General features: G+C 48.1%; 1 protein-coding gene across 1 annotated transcript in view; it reads right to left on the reverse strand.

Annotated features, from left to right (window-relative positions):
- Positions 1-375: 375 nt before the first annotated feature.
- Positions 376-18,905, reverse strand: part of SZT2 (SZT2 subunit of KICSTOR complex) — an 86,624-nt gene continuing 68,094 nt past the window's right edge. Inside the window, exons 52-72 of the mRNA XM_056844183.1 lie at positions 18,661-18,821; positions 17,888-18,054; positions 17,119-17,216; positions 15,716-15,848; positions 15,429-15,553; positions 14,904-15,013; positions 14,595-14,777; positions 14,207-14,477; positions 13,786-13,865; positions 10,309-10,434; positions 8,876-9,078; positions 8,527-8,620; positions 8,261-8,341; positions 7,885-7,959; positions 6,396-6,609; positions 4,603-4,786; positions 3,540-3,662; positions 2,814-3,303; positions 1,850-1,966; positions 1,393-1,461; positions 376-581 (exon numbers count right to left, since the gene is read on the reverse strand). Coding sequence (XP_056700161.1) covers positions 438-581; positions 1,393-1,461; positions 1,850-1,966; positions 2,814-3,303; positions 3,540-3,662; positions 4,603-4,786; positions 6,396-6,609; positions 7,885-7,959; positions 8,261-8,341; positions 8,527-8,620; positions 8,876-9,078; positions 10,309-10,434; positions 13,786-13,865; positions 14,207-14,477; positions 14,595-14,777; positions 14,904-15,013; positions 15,429-15,553; positions 15,716-15,848; positions 17,119-17,216; positions 17,888-18,054; positions 18,661-18,821 — 3,248 coding nt within the window. The 3' untranslated portion in view covers positions 376-437. The remainder of the gene's footprint in view (positions 582-1,392; positions 1,462-1,849; positions 1,967-2,813; positions 3,304-3,539; positions 3,663-4,602; positions 4,787-6,395; positions 6,610-7,884; positions 7,960-8,260; positions 8,342-8,526; positions 8,621-8,875; positions 9,079-10,308; positions 10,435-13,785; positions 13,866-14,206; positions 14,478-14,594; positions 14,778-14,903; positions 15,014-15,428; positions 15,554-15,715; positions 15,849-17,118; positions 17,217-17,887; positions 18,055-18,660; positions 18,822-18,905) is intronic.

Raw genomic sequence — 18,905 nt, forward strand, 5'->3', positions numbered from 1 at the left:
TGTGCCCGATCCTCCCACTGCTAAAACCCACCCAGTGAGTCAGTCTAAAAGGCAGGGCTAAGACTCCCGCTCCATCAGTCCTTCGTCCTGGTGCCAGAGAGCCTGAGGGCAAACACACAGCACCGACAGAGCCAAGGATGGCCTTACTCACCCAGTGCCTCCCTGGGTAGTTTCCTTGTGAAGGTGTGGGATCCACCCTTTTAGCACGGCAGGACAGTCTGTGCTCCTGTCTCCAGCGCATCCCTCTTCCCAGTGTGATTCCCTTCAGCTCAGCCAGCATCCCTCAAAATGCTCTGTCCTCTTAGCTGGCTGGCAGTGGGCTCACATTTGCCCATAGTCCTTCTGGGCACCTGCCTCCCTGAGCTGCCTTCTTTTGTTCCAGCTCCACTGTTGCTGGGTCTGTGCTGCACGCCCCAAATGAGAGGGGACAACCAATACTACAGCAGCCCTGTCCAGAGGTTGAAGCAAGCTGTGTTTATGACAGATTCCAGATGGTGGTATGTGGACACGAGCTGAGGCAATGGGCTCTCGCTGTTCTGAGGTTGCACTGGAAATGGCTCCCGAAAAACCACCGTCAGGCTCTGCAAAGGAAGATTGTGGGGTTATTAGCTTCATTTCACTCAATCAGCAAGCATATTACAAAGTATGACGACACAAATCTAACTGCAAAAATTCCTTGTAAAATGGACTAATGCAGTGAACAGATTGCAGGTATGTGAAAGACTGCAGTCTGGAGTACAAAATATAAGTCAAACAGCAAAGATTCTTAATAAAATGATGCAGTGAGACTGGGACTGAAAAATTGGAAAAATGACACGAGCAAACAAAAAAAAACTGTCTAAGGCCATGCAACAATGTATTTATCCCTAATAAAACAAATCTTAACAAAGATTCTTAATGAAATAGTGCTAGGCAATGCAGAATTGTTCAGGGCAACAAAACAAAGCAGGGAAAATTTATTCCTTATATTAGTTGCCTCCTGAGTCGATGCATTATACTATAGTTCTGTAACAATGCTCTCCTTAACAATTGTTTTGTACATTCTGCAAAACAACAGGTTATCAGCATCTGCTGCCATGTCTCATACGCTGACCAGTAAAGTCCCTGGGTTGTCTTTTTTCAGCAGCATCCTTTAGAAATGAATTTCCAATCACCATTCTTGCAGTCAACACTGAGCAATGGAGCAACACAGAAAGGCAGAACCATTCATAAATGGCAGCAGCTTCTCAAACTCAAATGGGAAAGCTGGGCACCTCCTGCTCATGGTCAGCTGGCTTAAGTGCCAGAAACGTGTTTTCCCAATATGCTGGGAAGTGCTCTTCATGAGGACTGCAGAATCCCCATATCTATCGCTCTCATTCCCCCTTGAACTGTACAGGCAAAGTTTCTTACCGTTTTTCCTGAATGGGAATCAAGAAACACAAGAACAAAACAGTCTGTGAATTTCTGGTTCAGCACGACCTGCAAAGAGAGGGCAAATAGTGCTGCCTCAGGAGAGAGTCCCCACACTACAGCAGTAAGCAGAAGGAAGCAGGGCACTGTCGTGTGACTTGCTGGGAGGATCAGGGATTCTGCTTGGGGTGACAGGGAGGACAAAAACACTCCACAGCAGAGATACTACAGGATGACTAGAAGTCTCCTAACAACCTATACACCCAAACTAAAAAAAAATTCCGTTAAGTGGGATAAACTAATAAAAGAGTGAAGAAACATCTTCCCTGGAGGGCTACTGGGCAGGGTTTGGTTTCTGACTGGCCAAGGCTGGATTGTCTCCAGGAACACTCATGCAGGGTGAACTAATGAGAAGGTAGGGACCCAGGAGGACAAAAAGGTGCTGGAGAATCATTACCAGGTACTGGGTGCCAGCATCTGTGTTCTGGAAATGGCGACAGCTCTGTGGGAAACGACTCAGCAGCACCTTGATGAGACTTTGGTACCAGGAGACAGTCATGGTGAGAAAGCAGCTCTGTCAGGGACAAAAGGAAGAGGGAGGCTGATGAGCTTGCAGGACTGTGCACAGAGATGGATGCTCTGTAGCTCAGCAAGGATGGTAGATGGTACTCTTTTCAACCCCTCCTGAGTGTTTCAAAACAGCATGTGTTCCAACTTAAGAACATAAGAAAGGCCCTGCTGGATCAGACCAAGGCCCATCAAGTCCAGCAGTCTGTTCACACAGTGGCCAACCAGGTGCCTCTAGGAAGCCACTAACAAGACTACTGCAGTAGCACCATCCTGCCTGTATTCCACCGCACCCAAAATAATAGGCATGCTCCTCTGATACCAGAGAGAATAGGTATGCAGCATGACTAGTATCCATTCTAACTAACAGCCATGAATACCCCTCTCCTCCATGAATATGTCCACTCCCCTCTTAAAGCCCTCCAAGCTGGCAGCCATCACCACATCCTGGGGCAGGGAGTTCCACAATTTAACTATGCGTTGTGCGAAAAAATACTTCCTTTTATCTGTTTTAAATCTCTCACCCTCCAGCTTTAGCAGATGACCCCGTGTTCTAGTATTATGGGAGAGGGAGAAAAACCTCTCCCTGTTCACTCTCTCCAAACCATGCATAATTTTATAGACCTCTAGCATGTCTCCCCTCAGCCGCCTTCTTTCCAAGCTAAACAGCCCTAAGTGTCTTAACCGCTCCCCATAAAACAGTTGCTCTAGTCCCCTAATCATTTTGGTTGCTCTTTTCTGCACCTTCTCAAGCTCTGTAATATCCTTTTTTAGGTGTGGTGACCAGAACTTGCCACAAGATCTGCTGAACTTGACAAAAGCGTACATGAGCTTGACCCAGCCCAACTACTCACTAGCTGGGGATCGATGTCCGCAATGGACTTCCTGTGCACAGCGTCCAGCAGCTCCTCCAGTTCACCCAGGGAGAGCTTGCCCAACTTGAGCTTGTCAGAGGCAAGGGGCTCAAGGAGGAAGAGCCGCTTCCAGAGGCTGTCACGGCGGCAGTGACACTTGGCCAGCTGCGCCATGTCACTGAGATGCTTCTGGGCGGCGGCCACCTCGGAGGTGAGCAGTGGGAAGAGTGGGGATGTGTAGAAGAGCCCAGGGCCCACCTTGACCTGTGGACCCCCTGCATAGAACTCGCCACTGTTCTCCACCTCCTCCCAGGGCTCTGGTACTTCCTTTCGCTGCCATCCGTCCTCTGCTGTCTCCCAAGCTGCACGTCCTAGAACCGGCTCTAGTGGCTCCCGCTGCAGGCGTGGCAGCTTTTTGAAACGCCGCATATCAGCTGTTAACCGTGGAAACAATTCCCGTTGGCTTGTCATGATCACGTAGAAGTTCAACCTGGAATGGGGGGGGGGGGGGGAGAAAAAGGTTGCCATTGCAGATTCTTCCTCCTCAAACAACTTCCAGGCAACACAGCAACTCCTCTAATATAACCCTTTCCTTCCTCACCTCTACCCATAAGTGGCCTAGACTGCTACACGGCAAAGCCAAAGGAGTAATGTCCTTTCAGACTCACACTGCTCTCCCAAGTGGATGTGCTTCTGCCCTCTAGTTGGCCAACCCCCGCTCCTCACCGTAGCATGTGTCGCTCGACCTCGCTCTGCTCCTCAAAGGGTGCCGCGCTGTGGCAGACGAGCAGTGATACATCAAAGTCATCATGGTGACGCAGACCCTCAGAATCCTTGTAGGAACCAGAGCTGTAACCACAGAACAATATAAGGGATTCTCTATGGGGCAGGTGCGTTAGGAGGGGTGCAGTGGGGGAGACAGCTGCAGTTTTTTTGGCTCCTTGCCGCTAGCAGTTGAAATGAACCGAAAACAACACGCAAATGCAACCTATACTTTTTGCCTCTTGTAAGTGAGCAAATCCATCAACTATAAATATATGTATGGCTCATCATTAATGTAGAATCGTAATGTGCTTCAGACGTACTTCAGGGTCATTTCGATTCAGAGCACTGCTGCCACGTTACACAGTTCGGATCAAGGACATCAGATGAGTAAAGTCAATAGACAGGAATAGCTCGATAGGTTTGGAATTGCAGGACCATCATACATATTTGAAAGAGTCTATCTGAGGGATGCAGGGGTCCTTTTGTGTTCGTTTCTCTGGTGAAGAGTACTCATTACACAACTAACATCTCCACCCTATAATTCATCTGTGTACTATAGTGGAGTCTATATGTTTGCCTTTTTGTGAATATTGGTAATGATCTACAAAAAAACACAGCAATTAGGAAGGCTGCTGTTGGCTATGTCTGCCTTTTGTGCCAGAACAAATGTACGCACACTTATTTGTTCTGTGCAAGAGGAGTGCTCTGCATTTGAATTTTCCCATCCTGAATATTCAAACCTCCCCCTAGTGAATGCCTAAATCCTGCTTTAGGGCAGCTAATACTTCACAGGAGTACAAATTTCAGCACACAACAATACAAAGCCCGTTCCATTAGACAGTGAATATGGAATGGCGAGTGTCCCATGTTAAGGACTGGAGAGCAAAATACTGCAATGACCTTTCAAAGAACTACAGAACAACAGAAAAAGAGAAGCTGACCAAAAGAACATTGGAAGCACGAACCAAACAGCACAGGGCGTAAAGAAGCCATGGCTTGTCCTCACAACTGGGAAACTGCTCACCTGTTCCAGATAGAGACGAGGGCGTACTCATTGTGCTCAGGGCTGGGGGTTCCCTTCTTGCCCTCAGCGCCAGTTCCTGGCCTGACCATGCGTAGGGGCTTCATCCGGTAGGTGCTGGCATGGTCCGTTATGTAGTTGTAGAGCTGGTGGGCTGTGATGGTGTTGGTAGGCAAGGCCAGTGTACCTGTGGGAGAAAAGTCTGCACCTCACACTGCTTATACAGGTCCCCAGGACAACGCCTTACCATACATAGTTCCTTGGTGAGAGTACAGAAATAGGCTGAAATTGATAAATGGTAAGCAAACTTGCGCCCACTGCATGCTAATGAAAAAAATCTATACAATGGGACCTGGTTTGGATTGGGGAGATTTTTCTACAAACTGGGAGAACCCCCAGGTTTGCAGTAAAATCTGAAGTTAAAAAAGGGTTTTAAAATGGGATTTTTCACATCACCTGTGACTTGATCCCTGAGAGCTGCTGCCAGTCTGAGTAGAAACTACTGATAATAGACCGATGAACTGACTAAGTATAATGTAGCTTCATGTATGCTCGTGCGTACCCCTCCCGCCACAGAAACACACAGACATCACAACTTTAACATGAAAACAAGAGTTGCTATTATTGAGAGATCACTGCCACCAAAAGGTGTGTGTGTGTGTTTTGTAGCCAAGTCACAGCTGACTTATGGCAACCTGGTGGAGTTTTCAAGGCAAGAAACAGTCGGAGGCGGTTTGCCATTGCCTGCTCTGTGTTGTGATCCTGGACTTCCTTGGTGGTCTCCCATCCAAATTCTAACCAGGGCCAACCCTGTTTAGCTTCTGAGATCTAACAAGATAAGGCTAACCTGGGCTATCCAGGTTGGGGAGGGGCTGTTGCTAGGCAACCCCCAAATACTCTGATGCTCTGAGCTGGCTAGCAGCACTGCAAAGTGCAGCATGAAGCCTCCTTCTGCAGGGCTTCTGGTCCCATCTAAATGACCTCTGCAGTGAGAAGGATGGTCATTTTGGGCACATGTACTCCTGCTCTGCGCTGAGGTCGCTGTGGATCCCATCTTGCCCATCTCCTCGTTCCAGATGTTATCCAAACCTGCAGAACAAACTCTGTATGTCATGTGACCTACACATGCAGTATGTCACCAAAGCCCTGTAACTGCAGGTGTGTGCATTTTATACCTATGTAATACATACACACAGCCCTCCCTCCCTCTATAGAGAGGCCTATTCACTCCATAAATCTGATATGAAGACTACATAGGCCTTTTATAGTATCTGCTCACTCTTGTGAATGTGTAACCAGGTGTCTTTATATACCTGGAATTAAATGTGTGGTGGAGATAGCTACTGTGGAATTTGGAACCAGAATTAAATCTGATCCCTCAATACTAATTTTAGAGTGTTAGCTCCTTGGACATAGGGACCTGTCTATTTTGCTGGTTATGAAACCCTATAGTATCATGTACACATAAAACTGCCTTACGCTAAGTCAGACCATTGTTCTGTCAAGATCAGTATTGTCCATCCTGGCTAACAGCACTTCTCCAGGTTTTCAGTAGAGTTCTTTCACATCACTACCTGATCAATTTTAGCTGAAGATACCAGAGATTGAACTTGGGACCTTTTGCACGCAAAGTACTCTAAGCCACAGTCTCATGGTGCTGTATAAAATCAACAGAATTACTATCAGGTCCTTTTTGACTCCCATAGCTACTTATTGGGTCTCTAGGACAGCCCTGGATGGATTTCACCAGAGCTACAGTTCCTAGAGGCCTCCCAAACCCCCTCAAGAGCACTTACCCTGGAAGATGTGGTTGCGTCCAAACTTGGGGATGTCAGGATGCTGGGCAATGAAGTCTTCCAGGAATCCGGTGAGGTGGTAGCCTTGTCGCAGTGCCATGTTGGAGCCAAGCAGGTACTGGTGCACAATGCGCAGGTGGAAATCATAGCTGAACGAGTGCACATGCATGAGATCACGCACCTTGTCACACTCCTCCGTGAAGAGCATAGAGAGCTAGGAAGAATCAAGAGAACGCCAGCTTGGAATTGACAATCTAGCATGGCCGCAGTATTATTGCACAGTTAATGGATGGAGAGTGGTGACTGGTCGGGGGTTTCAGAGAAAAGGGGGTGGTGGAAGCATCTGGGTTGGATACCTTTCTCAGTACTGATACTGCCCAATCTAGGCAACAGTTTAATTTCTATAGAAAGGATCTCCAGCAGAAGCCTTGGCCAGAATTACTGGGCACTACTCCTCCGGGATAAATGACTTTCCTTGTTCTGTCTTGGAAACACCAAGACTTTATTTTGCACAGCCCTCCTCATCTATCTAGTCACCTTCACAATTCTCCCAGAGAATCCATCTCCCAACTCCTCTACATACCACATGCCAGTATCCCATGAGCCCAATTCTTCCTTCTTCTCCGGTATTGCTGTAGTTTGCAATTAAGACAGAATGCAGAAACTTGGCATAGGTCTCTTGTGGTTATTTCTGCTGATGTTCCATGGAGTGTCTCATGAATGAAAACTGATTGGTTTAATTAAATAATCTTATATTTACATAATTTATTTAGTCTCCCTTGAAGTTGCGAGCATTTGGCTTTCTGAGTTGCAGTTGACAAAGCGCTGGTGTGAACATGACCGCCCCCATGTGGAGGCCACCAAAAAGCACTTTCTTATATAGCAAACTTTACATTTAAAGGGCTCTTATCCTTTGTGCTAGCCTCTGTGTAATATCTGCACGCCAATCTTGTGTGGCTTAGGCACCAGCTGAATTGACATACAGGTGCTGCACATACAAAGATCCCCTTTAAATGTTCCAGAACACAGCAGCTATTGGCACTGGAGAAAGGGTTCATATTGCATCATGGGGCTCAGACTACATTCACTGCTGCCTCCAGACAACTTGCAATGTCATGGGTTTCAGAGTGTCTCAGAAAATCTTCAAGGTTTTTTTCCCCAGAACAAAGACAAGGCCTGTTATTTTTCTGGATTGCAAGGAAGGAAAGCAGAGAAGTGTATAGTTTAGCTTCTTGAGCTGGGCAAACTCTCCCTGGGGGAACCTCCAGTTATAAAGCAGTGCTATTGCTGTCTCCCTGCTAAGGCACAGTGTAAGAAAGCAAAATACAAGCTGTCTCTCAAGTCACAGCCAGGGAAAAACACATGATGTTTCTGCGACTTCAGATTCATACTCTCCTCACGCTAATCCTTGCATATGTATTGGAGCAACATCTCCTAAACCAACCCAAATTCTGGCTCCCTGCAGCAGGTCATTATCTAGAAAAGTTACCTGTGAATTGACGGTCTGACCCATGGGGATGCGTGAGCACTCCAGTGCATACTGCTTCACACAGAAATAACAGCCCTAGTGAGAGCAGAAACAGGTGAAATATTGGCCTGCACCTGACCCAAGTAGCCACACCTTGCCATCTGCAGCATTAACTGCTGCTTAGAGTGACTAGCTCAACAGTACTGCTGCTACCTTCCATCAAGGCTGGGCTAGCTCAACCCGTATTTTTTCCCATCAGTGACAGCTCTACTAACTTATCCATGGTTGACCAGATCCTGCTCCATTGTGCCACAGCTCACCTCTGAGGCCTGTAAACACCACACACTTGCTTTTGCCACTTAAATATACTACTAGTACAGGAGCACTTTTCACTCACCTGGAAAGCCAGTTCCATTAGCACAATGCCCCCAGGAAGAGCTCTTTGCAAGTGGTACGTAGTGACAGGAGGGCTGGTGCTCTGGAAAATAAGCATTAGCACTGATTTGTTGCAAGAACGGCTCTCGGGTATCCAGGGATCATCTGCTGGTACCCGGTGAACATTCTCTAGCCTGCTCTAAACTAACCAACCCTCCCTCCAAACAGGCCATATAGGCTGATGCAGTTATGCCAAAAGGCCTCACTGTCCAATACCAGGTTGCTCACCTTTGGACTCCCGTCAGTCTTTGCTCTGGTGTACGAGAAGGATCCTCGCCCTTCACCCCCCATTGTTGCCAGAGCTCTGATCCGACTTGTGCTGCTGCAAAACAGAAGTTACCATAGGGAAAATATGGACCTGCAAGGGCATCCGAACCATACTGGACGACAGCGCCAGGCTGGACACCCCACAATTTTTTTTCTTGCTGAAGTAAATATTCCTAAACACCTCAACGCCACATTCTGCAGCAGATCCTCCTGCAAAGCTAGCTTTTGCATACTGTGCAATCGTTCCTAAAACAGGATTTCCCTGTCGTTCCCAAACTTGAGGCTGCCCTTGCCTTCAATCCCCACTGACCTGCGGGTGGGTGAGGCTGGGCGCACCTGCACCAAGATGAAGCCCATGCTCTGCAGGTACTGGATATACTGCTGCAGGAAAGTGTGGCACAGCTCTAACAGCCAGGCCTCGTCCTTGGTACGACACGGCAGCCCCTCTGTGGAGTCGCAGCTGTGGCTGCGGTCCCTGCTGGATGCAGTGGAGTCGTTTGAACGGTGCCGCTTCTGCACAGCGAGCAAGAAAAGAGAGAGCAACCTTGTTTTATCAAAGAATGCCTCAGGAAAGGGCCTTGCGCTGAAACCCAGGAAACAGCCATGACGACACTGTCAAAGAGCTCCCCAACCTGTCTCCACCAGTTGGAGGCTGCTTTGGTTTGGTCAAAGGTTTTCCAAAAGACAAAACCTTGAACTCCAGGCTTTTGCCCCAAGTCCAAGGAGTAGCTGCCACCAGCCCTTTCAAAAGGTTGAGCTCCAGGGGGAAGATAAGGGCAATCCTCTCCCAACTCACTCCAAAATTAAGTGCAACACTTACCCTGCAAGGTAAAGGCCTGCCAGGGAAAGATTACACTCCTAAAAATGTCTTAGGTTTTTGGTAGGTGGTTTTTACACTCAAACAAGGCACTTAGAATTTAGGCTTGGAATCCCAAAATCACAGACACAAGCCATTTAAAGGCTAACAATTTATTTATAAGATTCAAGCTGGTTTACAGGAAAGAAAAAGTCATGAAGTGTTAAGCAAGAAAATAATAAACTATTTAGCTTAGCTAATTAATACATTCAAAAGCCTTTTTGGTTCAAAAGGATTGGCAAAGGTTTCTTGCATCAGGTTTATAGTTACCAACTTCCCAAAGATGCTTCCAGCATTCAAGAGTTTCAAAAGGTTGTCCAAAAGGTTTCTCCAAGCAGGTCAAGTTGACCAGAGTTTCCCCGTAGGGCCAAAATCAAATGGGTTGTGATGCAGCCAGCACAGCTCTCCTGCTGTACCCCAAAGCATGCATAGTTTTCTCAAGGGTTGGTTTGTCCTTATATTCGTTTTCTCAGTGGCATGAGCTCATAGAGGCCATTTGAGAAAACGCAAGCACTTAGCTGTTAATTAATCACTTGGTCAGAAATTGCTGACTCATTCAGAGATGTGTTCAGGTAAGGAAGCCTGCAGAACTACCTGCACCTGGACATTGTCATGATGGCTGACCATTTAATTACCATGGCAATGCACGGCCTTGCATTCCAAAAAGGGGAGAGGTTAATTAGCACCAGCTGGGGCTTACTCCCTCCACAGAAGCAGTTTTCAAAAGGAAACTTATTTTTCTGGTCTAAAATTCCAATAACACAAAATTCATAGGCCTCCCAGGCCTGAACCAAAGAAATAACACACTCCAAGAAATTGAGAGGCCTCAACTTCCTGACAGACACATATCAAAGAAATATGCACAGTCTCTCCCCACGCTTTCTCACCTTTCCCTCTGGCTTGCCCTGTTGGTCAGCCTGAATCTGCTGCCGGAAGGTGGGATCAAAGAGCAACGGCGTAGCACAGTAGTGGACCAAGCGCGATGACTGCTTCAGGGTTTCCAAATCTGCAATCTGCATACACACAAACATACATGGGTAACTATGACATCCTTTCTGGGCTGTGGTTATATCATCTAATGGGATCACCCTTTGCCATGTGGATCTCTTGGAGAATAAAGGGGACTGACGCTATGACAATGAGCTCAGCTCCCTAAAGTTTTGTCCCTGGCCACAGAAATCACACACAGGCATGACAGCTTATCTGTAGATCTCAGAGAACTGACTGTACAGAACTTAGCAAGAGGGAATGTCTTTTTAATTTCAGATAACAGGAAAGTGAGTCTCAGTCCTGGTTATTCTAAAAGTTTACGAGGTTGCTTCAACTGTGTCTATGCCTAGAATTTTAAGCAACATGAATTCAGCCTGCTGCTGTGACAAGAGTGAAGAGCCTAAAAGAGTGCTTGTACCAGCACATCTTGCTGTGTTTTATTTTATTCCACATCACCCCTTTTGTGGCTTAAAGGTGCTAACTTTTAGGCAGAGTCTCCTTGTCATGTCTGGGCACTTTACTTTTTTTAGTATAAACACGGAAACGGCCATTTTCAGGAACACTGTCCAAAACAGATAAAGAGACTGTATCAGATGTTTGCAGTATATCCTGGAGAGGTCTGAGGCAAAACAGCTTTAAGCCCACTGTTTAGCCTGGGCACATAATCTGATATGCACATGCGTCGTGCTATAAATTGCCTCAGTTTTTACAATGAGGTGAAGTATCCATTTACCAAATTCAATAAATGAATAATCCCGATGTACAGTGAGAAGATCAGACGTTGGACCCCAGAAGCACTCGAAGGCAGCAACATATGGTCCAGTTTATTCCTCCTGGTGAGCTTCTCATTCTATACTCAGCACCGTTGCTCACAGCAACCCTGGCTGCAAAGAAGCTCCTCTGATCTACCCAGTCAACACTGCCCCACACCGTCCCATGAGCATTTGTTTCAGTATGGCCATCTGGAGCACACGGCTTCACGTGTACCCATGAGCAGCGGCTTAGACAGAACAGGGTACCCAGTGCAATAATCAGCAACCAAGGGCCAAGGGCCAATTCAAAATAGGCGAGCGGCCTCCATGCAATTCCCACTGGCCGTCCCTGAACACCAAGATTATATAGGAAAGTACATTGTGTGAACTGGCTTGCCTGGATACATTCCTGCTACGTTTCTTAGAACTGGTGCAGTCATGGAAATCGTAGTGTGTATTTGTCAGGGGAAACTCAATTTTCATAATACAGGGCAAGGGACAGGCAAGATCTGTCAGCAGCACCTGAATACCATCTGGGCCGTTTTCTCCTCTGCTTGCAGGTACTTAAAATTCAGCATGGCCAGAAGCTCACGCCCTTGGGCATGAACCAATGGGCAAGAGCCAAAGGGCTCTTGGGCCTTGACTGGCAGCTTGGGGCCTGTGTTAGCCAGCCCAGTGAATCCAAACCTTCCCAGGATGTGCTGGTTTTGTTTTATTTAAACTGTATTGTTTAAATGGGCTGTCTTACACTTCAGATATTTCAGCAAACTGCTTTGGGTCTCTTTGGGGAGAGACCTGGCACAGAGAGAAATGTCTAAGCCTGTGTTGGTGAACCTATGGCACGCGTGCTGCCGCCGGCACACCGAGCCCTCTCTGTGGGCTCGCGCGGACCCGTCGCGTCTAGGGCTGTGCTGTGTTGCCGTGGTGAGGGCGCTGAGGGCGGTGCTCCTTCTCCCCAAGCCCATGCCCCCCAAGCCTGCGCTGGCGCCCTCCCTCTCCTTGCACCCGGGGCAAGCCCCTCCCTCTCTCTCAGCTGAGCTGCAGCCGCAGCTCAGCTGTTTGTCCGGCGCCCCGCCCCTCTTCAGTTTGGACCAGGAGGCTGTGGCCGAGCACCTTGCCACGCCCCCCCCTCAGCTGAGCTGCAGGGCAGCTCAGCTGTTTGTCGGGCCCCCCGCCCGTCTTCAGTTTGTCTGGGGCCCTGCCCGTCTAAAAAAGCATTTAGAAAATTCTACAACATTTGCAGACAATCCTACAAGCCATCAGGAAATCTACAAGGAATTTTCTAGCATTGTAGCAGCTGCAAAGGTGAATTTTAGTAACAGATTTTTACAGTTCCGTAAGATGGAGACAACCCTGTGTTTTCTTACTTCTCCAGGTAAAGCCAAATTTGAAGAACTTGATCTTTCCTGCCTACACTGGTTAGATTTAGAAAATCTGGAAATGGAGCTAATAGAATTTCAAGAAAGCTCTATCTGGAAAAATAAATTCTATGACCTGCGAACACTTGAGAAGATAGAAGGGATGCCAAAGGACAGCACAGTTAGTTCTGAAAATGAAATCCTTAAAGTGTGGAATTCTCTGCCAAATAATTTTAAGTCAATGAAAGCACTTGGGATTGCTTTCCTTACTTTGTTTGGACCATCTTATGCTTGTGAGCAGCTGTTTTCAGCTTTGAATTATATCAAATCTGACACCAGAAACAGGCTAACAGATGACCTGAGTGCTGCATATGTTGCTCTCAAACTTACAAAGTATGAGCCAAGGGTAGACAAATTATCAGCATGCACACAACAGCAAAAATCACATTAATTGTTCAAAAAATTTGACGATGTCCTCAAAGATGTCACAAAAATGGTGAATTACATCATGGCTCGTGCTCTGAATTGTTGACAGTTTCAAGCACTTCTTGAGGAGGTTCAGGCACAGTATAACTGTTTACTTATGTACAATAATGTCCAGTGGTTGAGCAAAGGACGAGTCCTGGAGAGATGCATGCCAAATGCAAACTTTTACCTTTCAATAAAAAGTTGTTTGTATCATTGAAAGCTCTGTTATTGTGTTTTTCTTTTAACCCAAAATATGTGAATGTATGAGTTGTTTTTTAAACTAAAACTTCACTATTCAGATTAAATTGCCGTATTGGCATTTGGCGATAAATAAGTGGATTTTGGGTTGCAGTTTGGGCTCTCGGTCTCTAAAAGGTTCGCCATCACTGGTCTAAGCGAATGAACAAACACACTCACCTTCACATGATACTTGTATCTGGGATGGCTGGGAGGGAGTTGTGGAGGCTGTTGACTTGTGTGAAGTGGTCCTCAGCCTAATAGTTAGACTGTTTAATTCACATTAAACAAACTGCATTTACATCTACACTGCGCTTTGTCAATGGGTGTGAAAGCAGCAGGGGTGCAAGTGGCTTCCAGGCGAGTAGATCCTAAGAACCCATTGATATTCGGGGTCCCACAGCTCTCCGCTAAAGTCCTTCTCCATAAGCAAGAAACCTTCCCCTGTGCCCTTCCCTCTCGTTTGACCCCAAGGACAAGGCCATCCCCATCTTCGGGAAGCAGTATCAAGCCCTCCGCCTTGAAGCCGTGCCCACGCCCCAAGCCTCCCTGAACTCACGCTGATGGGCATGTTGGACTGTGCAGACCGCTGCTGCCACGTCACAAAGAGATTCTCGATCTTCATCTGCTTCTCCAGCTCTGTGGAAGAGGAGCAGGAGCTGAGGGGAGCAGGACCGGGCCCCAAGACTGATGGACTTTCCCTGCGGAAAACTCAAGCCTCACCTGTGCTGCAAATGGCCTAGAAACTGGATGCCTCCAGGAAACCTCCAACAGAGGCAACCAGTGCTGCACCTCTTCTAAGCTCTTTCTTCCACCCCCATGACCCTTTTGTGGCCAGCACCACTTCCTCGCTTGTACCTGTCTTGGGGCATTCTTTCTTGGCCAGCATGCATGGAGAACAGCCCCATCCCCTGACTCAGCTGCAGAAATACTCACAGCTGCATAGGGACCTCCTCCCTTACCCACATCATGCGATTTACCTTTCCTCTCTGTGCTCTTGATCTCCAGGAACTGAGCTCCATGCTGGGCCACGCGGTCAAGGACACCCAGCTCTGGGCTGTGATGGATGGGGCGGTTGGCTGAGACATCACGAAGGGCCTCGTCAAAGGGAACCATATAAGGAGGGAAATGCAGGGGCGGCAGGATACGTGTGGAGCTGCTGAGCCGACCTTGCTCTTTGCTCGGGGGGACGCTGGAGCTGCGGATCAGGGTATCCACATCCAGGGTGGAATTCAAAAAGGGATTTTGCTCCTAGACACCAGGAGGGGTGGGGAGAGAGAGAAAGAGAGAAAGATTCAGTGCCAGTCGACTGAGGACAGATGGTCCAGCGGCAGTTCAGCGCAGAAAAGCTGAGAGGCCGGGGGGTACCTGCTTGCTGTCCTCGTGCCATGGGGTGTCCATGTAGCAGTAGTGATGGAAAAGACCAAGCTTCTGGCTGAGCAGGCAGTGCACAACATGGGCACGGGCGTTCTGCCACTGCAACAAGCGCGTGAGGGAGCTGCTCAGAGCGCTGCCCAGGTCCACGGACCAATTGTATGTGTAAAGAACCATCTGGAGAGGAAAGGGGGACAGGTCAACCCAGACTTGCACCACTAGCCCAGACAAAAAGGGCTCCAAAGCTCTACCTGGGCCCAGGGATTTGTATGGGCCAGGGCACTAACCCAGCCCGATATGCACCTTTTTGTCCACAATCTCCATGAAAAGGAATCTTTGCCGAGGGACCACATCAACGCCTTTCTCTGTAGTGCCAAGCTCCGTGGCCTCAAACCGCTGGAATCCCTTTAGGACTGAAATGACACAGAGAGGGCAACAAAGCAGAGTTCATGTCTGAGATTCCTGCCTTGACCCAGAAGAAGAAGAGTTGGTTTTTATATGCCAACTTTCTTCTCTACCACTTAAGGAAGAATCAAACCAGCTTACAATCACCTTCCCTTCCCCTCCCCACAACAAACACCTTGTGAGGTAAGTGAGGCTGAGAGAGTGTGACTTGCCCAAGGTCACCCAGCTGGCTTCATGTGGAGGAGCAGAGAAACAAATCAAGTTCACCAGATTAGCCTCTGCCACTCATGTGGAGGACTGGGGAATCAAACCCGGTTCTCCAAATCAGAGTCCACTGCTCCAAACCACCGCTCTTAACCGCTACACCACGCTGGCAATATAAGAGCGTGTTTCCACTGTCTGGCTCCCCACACTGCCTTTCACCTTGATCTATGCTGTGATGCCACTGGTGGAAACTACGTCCCAGCATGGTGAAGTGTCGAATGACAGCCGGTCGGGCACTGGTGCCTGGCAGGGAATATGGCACAAAGGAGACCCCTTGGGGACAGCTGCAGAAAAAAGACAAGGAGCTTCTTGGAGGTACAGTAATATCCACTACCCCACCCCCCACCCCCGGTGTATCATTCTCGCCCTGCTAAGAAAAGTTCCCAAATGGCATTGTAAGCAGTGTCCAGCCACCCATCAAGGCAGTCTCTTTCCCCAGCACCTACCTGACTCTTTCAAACACTTTGACGGAGGTGTCATTTGCCAGTGTGGTTACTAGGTTCACCACCTCTAGTAGGATGGAGGGGAGGAGGAAGCGAGAGACACTCTCCAAGGAACACTGTTGTACAGAGGGACACCCTGCAATGGAAGGGAAATGCCACGTGAGGGGGAGGCTTAAGCAAACGCCCAGAAAGCTTACAAAAGGCAAGGGAAAGACATGCTGTGGAATGATCAACAATGCTCAGCCACTTGTAGGGATTCTAAGACCAGTACCAAGTCAAAATATCCTATTTGGATTGCGGGCAAGAAGAAAAGAGGGAGACCAAAGAACAGCCTGCACAAAGCACAGCCATGTTCCTAGATGCACGGTGAAAAAAGACCTAGCATTCACAATGGTAAGCGGTAACATACCTACCATAGGTTCCCTCCCACACACACCCTCTACCTCTCTCACTTTTTGTGCCCCAAACCCAAAATCTAAGTTGCTGATGTTGCAGTCAGGCTGTTGACTGGAGTGGGCTGTAGGGACCGCATCCCTCCAGCTTTGGCCCATCTATACCGGCTCCCAATTTGTTTCTGAGAACACTTCAAGGTGCCAGTCTTGATCTTCAAAGCCTTGTATGGTTTGGGACCAATACACCGGAAGGCCTGACCCACTCCCTTATGAAACTGCCCAAACACTACAGCCATCTTCAGAGGTCCTGCTTTGGGTGGCCCCAATTTCTGAGATTAGGCCGGTGGCAACCTGGGAGAGGGCATTCTACGTCATGGCACCAAAGCTCTGGAACTCTTGTCTCACCAGGGAGATTCATCTGTCCCCTTCTGTTGTCATCTTCTGCCAGCAGGTAGACACTTGTTTGTTTCATTTGGTATTCCCTCAGTTACCCCTCCTTCCTAACCAATGTTTCAATTGCTGTTTTTATGTAGTGTACACATTTTAACTTTTTTTTTAATGGTTCTAATGATGTGTTCTGGGGGTGATTTTAATAGTTTTAAAATGTGATTTCATCATGTGTATTTTAAATTGTAAGCCACCTTGGTGTGAGGGCAGGAAGGCGGGATATAAAATGTTGTTAATAACGATAACAACAATTATTACTGTTATCCAGGTTAGCACAGTATTGAAATAATTGACAAGAACAGGGGTCGTGGTGGCAAGGCCTCAGTCTGACAGCAGGGATGGAGACAGGCAGGGAAATAGACCATTGGGGAAGGAGAGAATTGCTCAAAAAGGCACAAATGCCCAGGAACATCCATTTAGCCACATTTCTGACTTCTGAGCCTTTAACAACACTCCAACATTGGTACGCTTTCTTTCCATCTGCCCAAATACAGAAATAAAGCCATGCTGGGCTAAGTCGGGACAAAACATGGCAGTGAAGGAACAGGATGCAGGTTTAGCACATACCTAGGCGGCTCATGAATGCCATCCAGAACTGGCAGGTCTGACTGAAAACTGGGTGCAGGATTCCTGCATCTCCTTCCTCCAATTGGCAGGTTCGACGTCTGTGAAGTGAGTACTCATTACTCAAAGCCAAACCCATAAGGATATAAAACAAAAGGAGGGCCCTGAAAGGAAAAACCAGGCCAAAAGGTACCCCCCCACACACACACACACTGTAGTTGTGAATTTCCTGCATTGTGCAGGGGGTTTGACTAGATGACCCTGGTGGTCCCGTCCAACTCTATGATTCTATGAAACACACGAAGATGTAAAAACACACAAAGATCCCCAGAAATCAGCAAAGACAACCCCAACCAGTCTGCTCTCAGCAGCACTGACTTCACCACTGTAGTAGACAGGGGTGCCCCACCTATTGGGGGGCGGGGGCTAGGGTTGCCAGCTCTGGGTTGGGAAATACCTGGAGATTTTGGGGGTGGAGCCTGAGGAAGGCAGGTTTTGGAGAGGGGAGGGACTTCAATACCATAGCGTCCAATTGCCAAAGTGGCCATTTTCTCCAGGGGAACTGATCTCTGTCACCTGGAGATCAGTCGTAATAGCGGGACATCTCCAGCCAACACCTGGAGGTTGGCAACCCTAGTGGAGGCCCAGGCTCTTTGTGTACAAAAACTGTTCCCTCCAGCCAGTGAAGAAAGGGCTGCCTTTGGATCAGAAGACTGCCTCTGTACAAACTTCCCTGAAAGGAGAGATGGGGAAGGGGAGCTGAGATGCTTGCCTCTGGGCCAGCCCCTGCTCCACAGCAGCTGCAACGCGCTCCTGGCTCGAGGGCTGCTTTACATTCTCAGTCTTGTGGCGACGGCGGGTGCGACTCTCTTCGGGCCGCTCCAGCACAATGTCGTCTGTGGTCTTGGGGCTTCCTTGCTCCACCATCTCTGGTTTACTCTGAAAATCAAGGTTGGGTATTGAAAAGTGAGGCCAAGGCAGCCGAGCTTACCCCCATTTCTTTGGCACAGGTGGTTTCAGGCATAGTGTCCACCCCTCCAGCACATTTCCGTATCATGTAACTTTTGTTTACTAATACAGTTGTTATATTTAGCATTTATATAGAACTTCTTGAATTTCAAAGCACTTCAAATACATTATTGCAGTAATCTTTAAAAACAACACTACAGGGCAGTGTTATCCTTGTATAACAAATATGGGGCAGGAACAGACAGAGACGTCGTGACTTGGCTGAAGTGCCTTAGAGAATTTACAACCAAAGCACTTCCTGCCCCACAGGAAGTCACACCCTGGGCCATTATGCTAGATCTGCACAACTAGTGACCCACCAAGATCAACACCAGGGCTTCCACAAATCTCTCGGGGTTTTCTGCCTGCCTGGGGCTGCTAGCACAGAGTGCCTGGTTGGCCACAATATCAGGCAGGTAAACAGTTTGGATAGACAGGTTATAAGTGGTCTGGCTGTGCTGTCTACAGTTCTTGGTTTCTGCTCCCCTTACCTTTTCCACAACATACCCTACCACCCTGTCCCCATGGAATCATTACCAGCATGTCCCAGAAGCTGCGCCGGCCCATCTTACTGGTGGATGTAATGGGCTCGCCAGCGACCGCTGTAGGCACAGTGAAATGCAGAGGGTGAGGACACACTCTGCCCCCAGCAGGCTGGGTCTGCCCCTTCATCTCTGTCATCATCCTGCACAGGTTTCCTGAAAGCACATTGCCCATCCATTAGAAAAAATATTTCTAAATAGCAGTACCCCAGTTTTCTCTCTGAAGGGTCCCAAGGAAGT

Source organism: Euleptes europaea, chromosome 2, assembly GCF_029931775.1.
Source record: "Euleptes europaea isolate rEulEur1 chromosome 2, rEulEur1.hap1, whole genome shotgun sequence".
NCBI lineage: Eukaryota > Metazoa > Chordata > Lepidosauria > Squamata > Sphaerodactylidae > Euleptes > Euleptes europaea.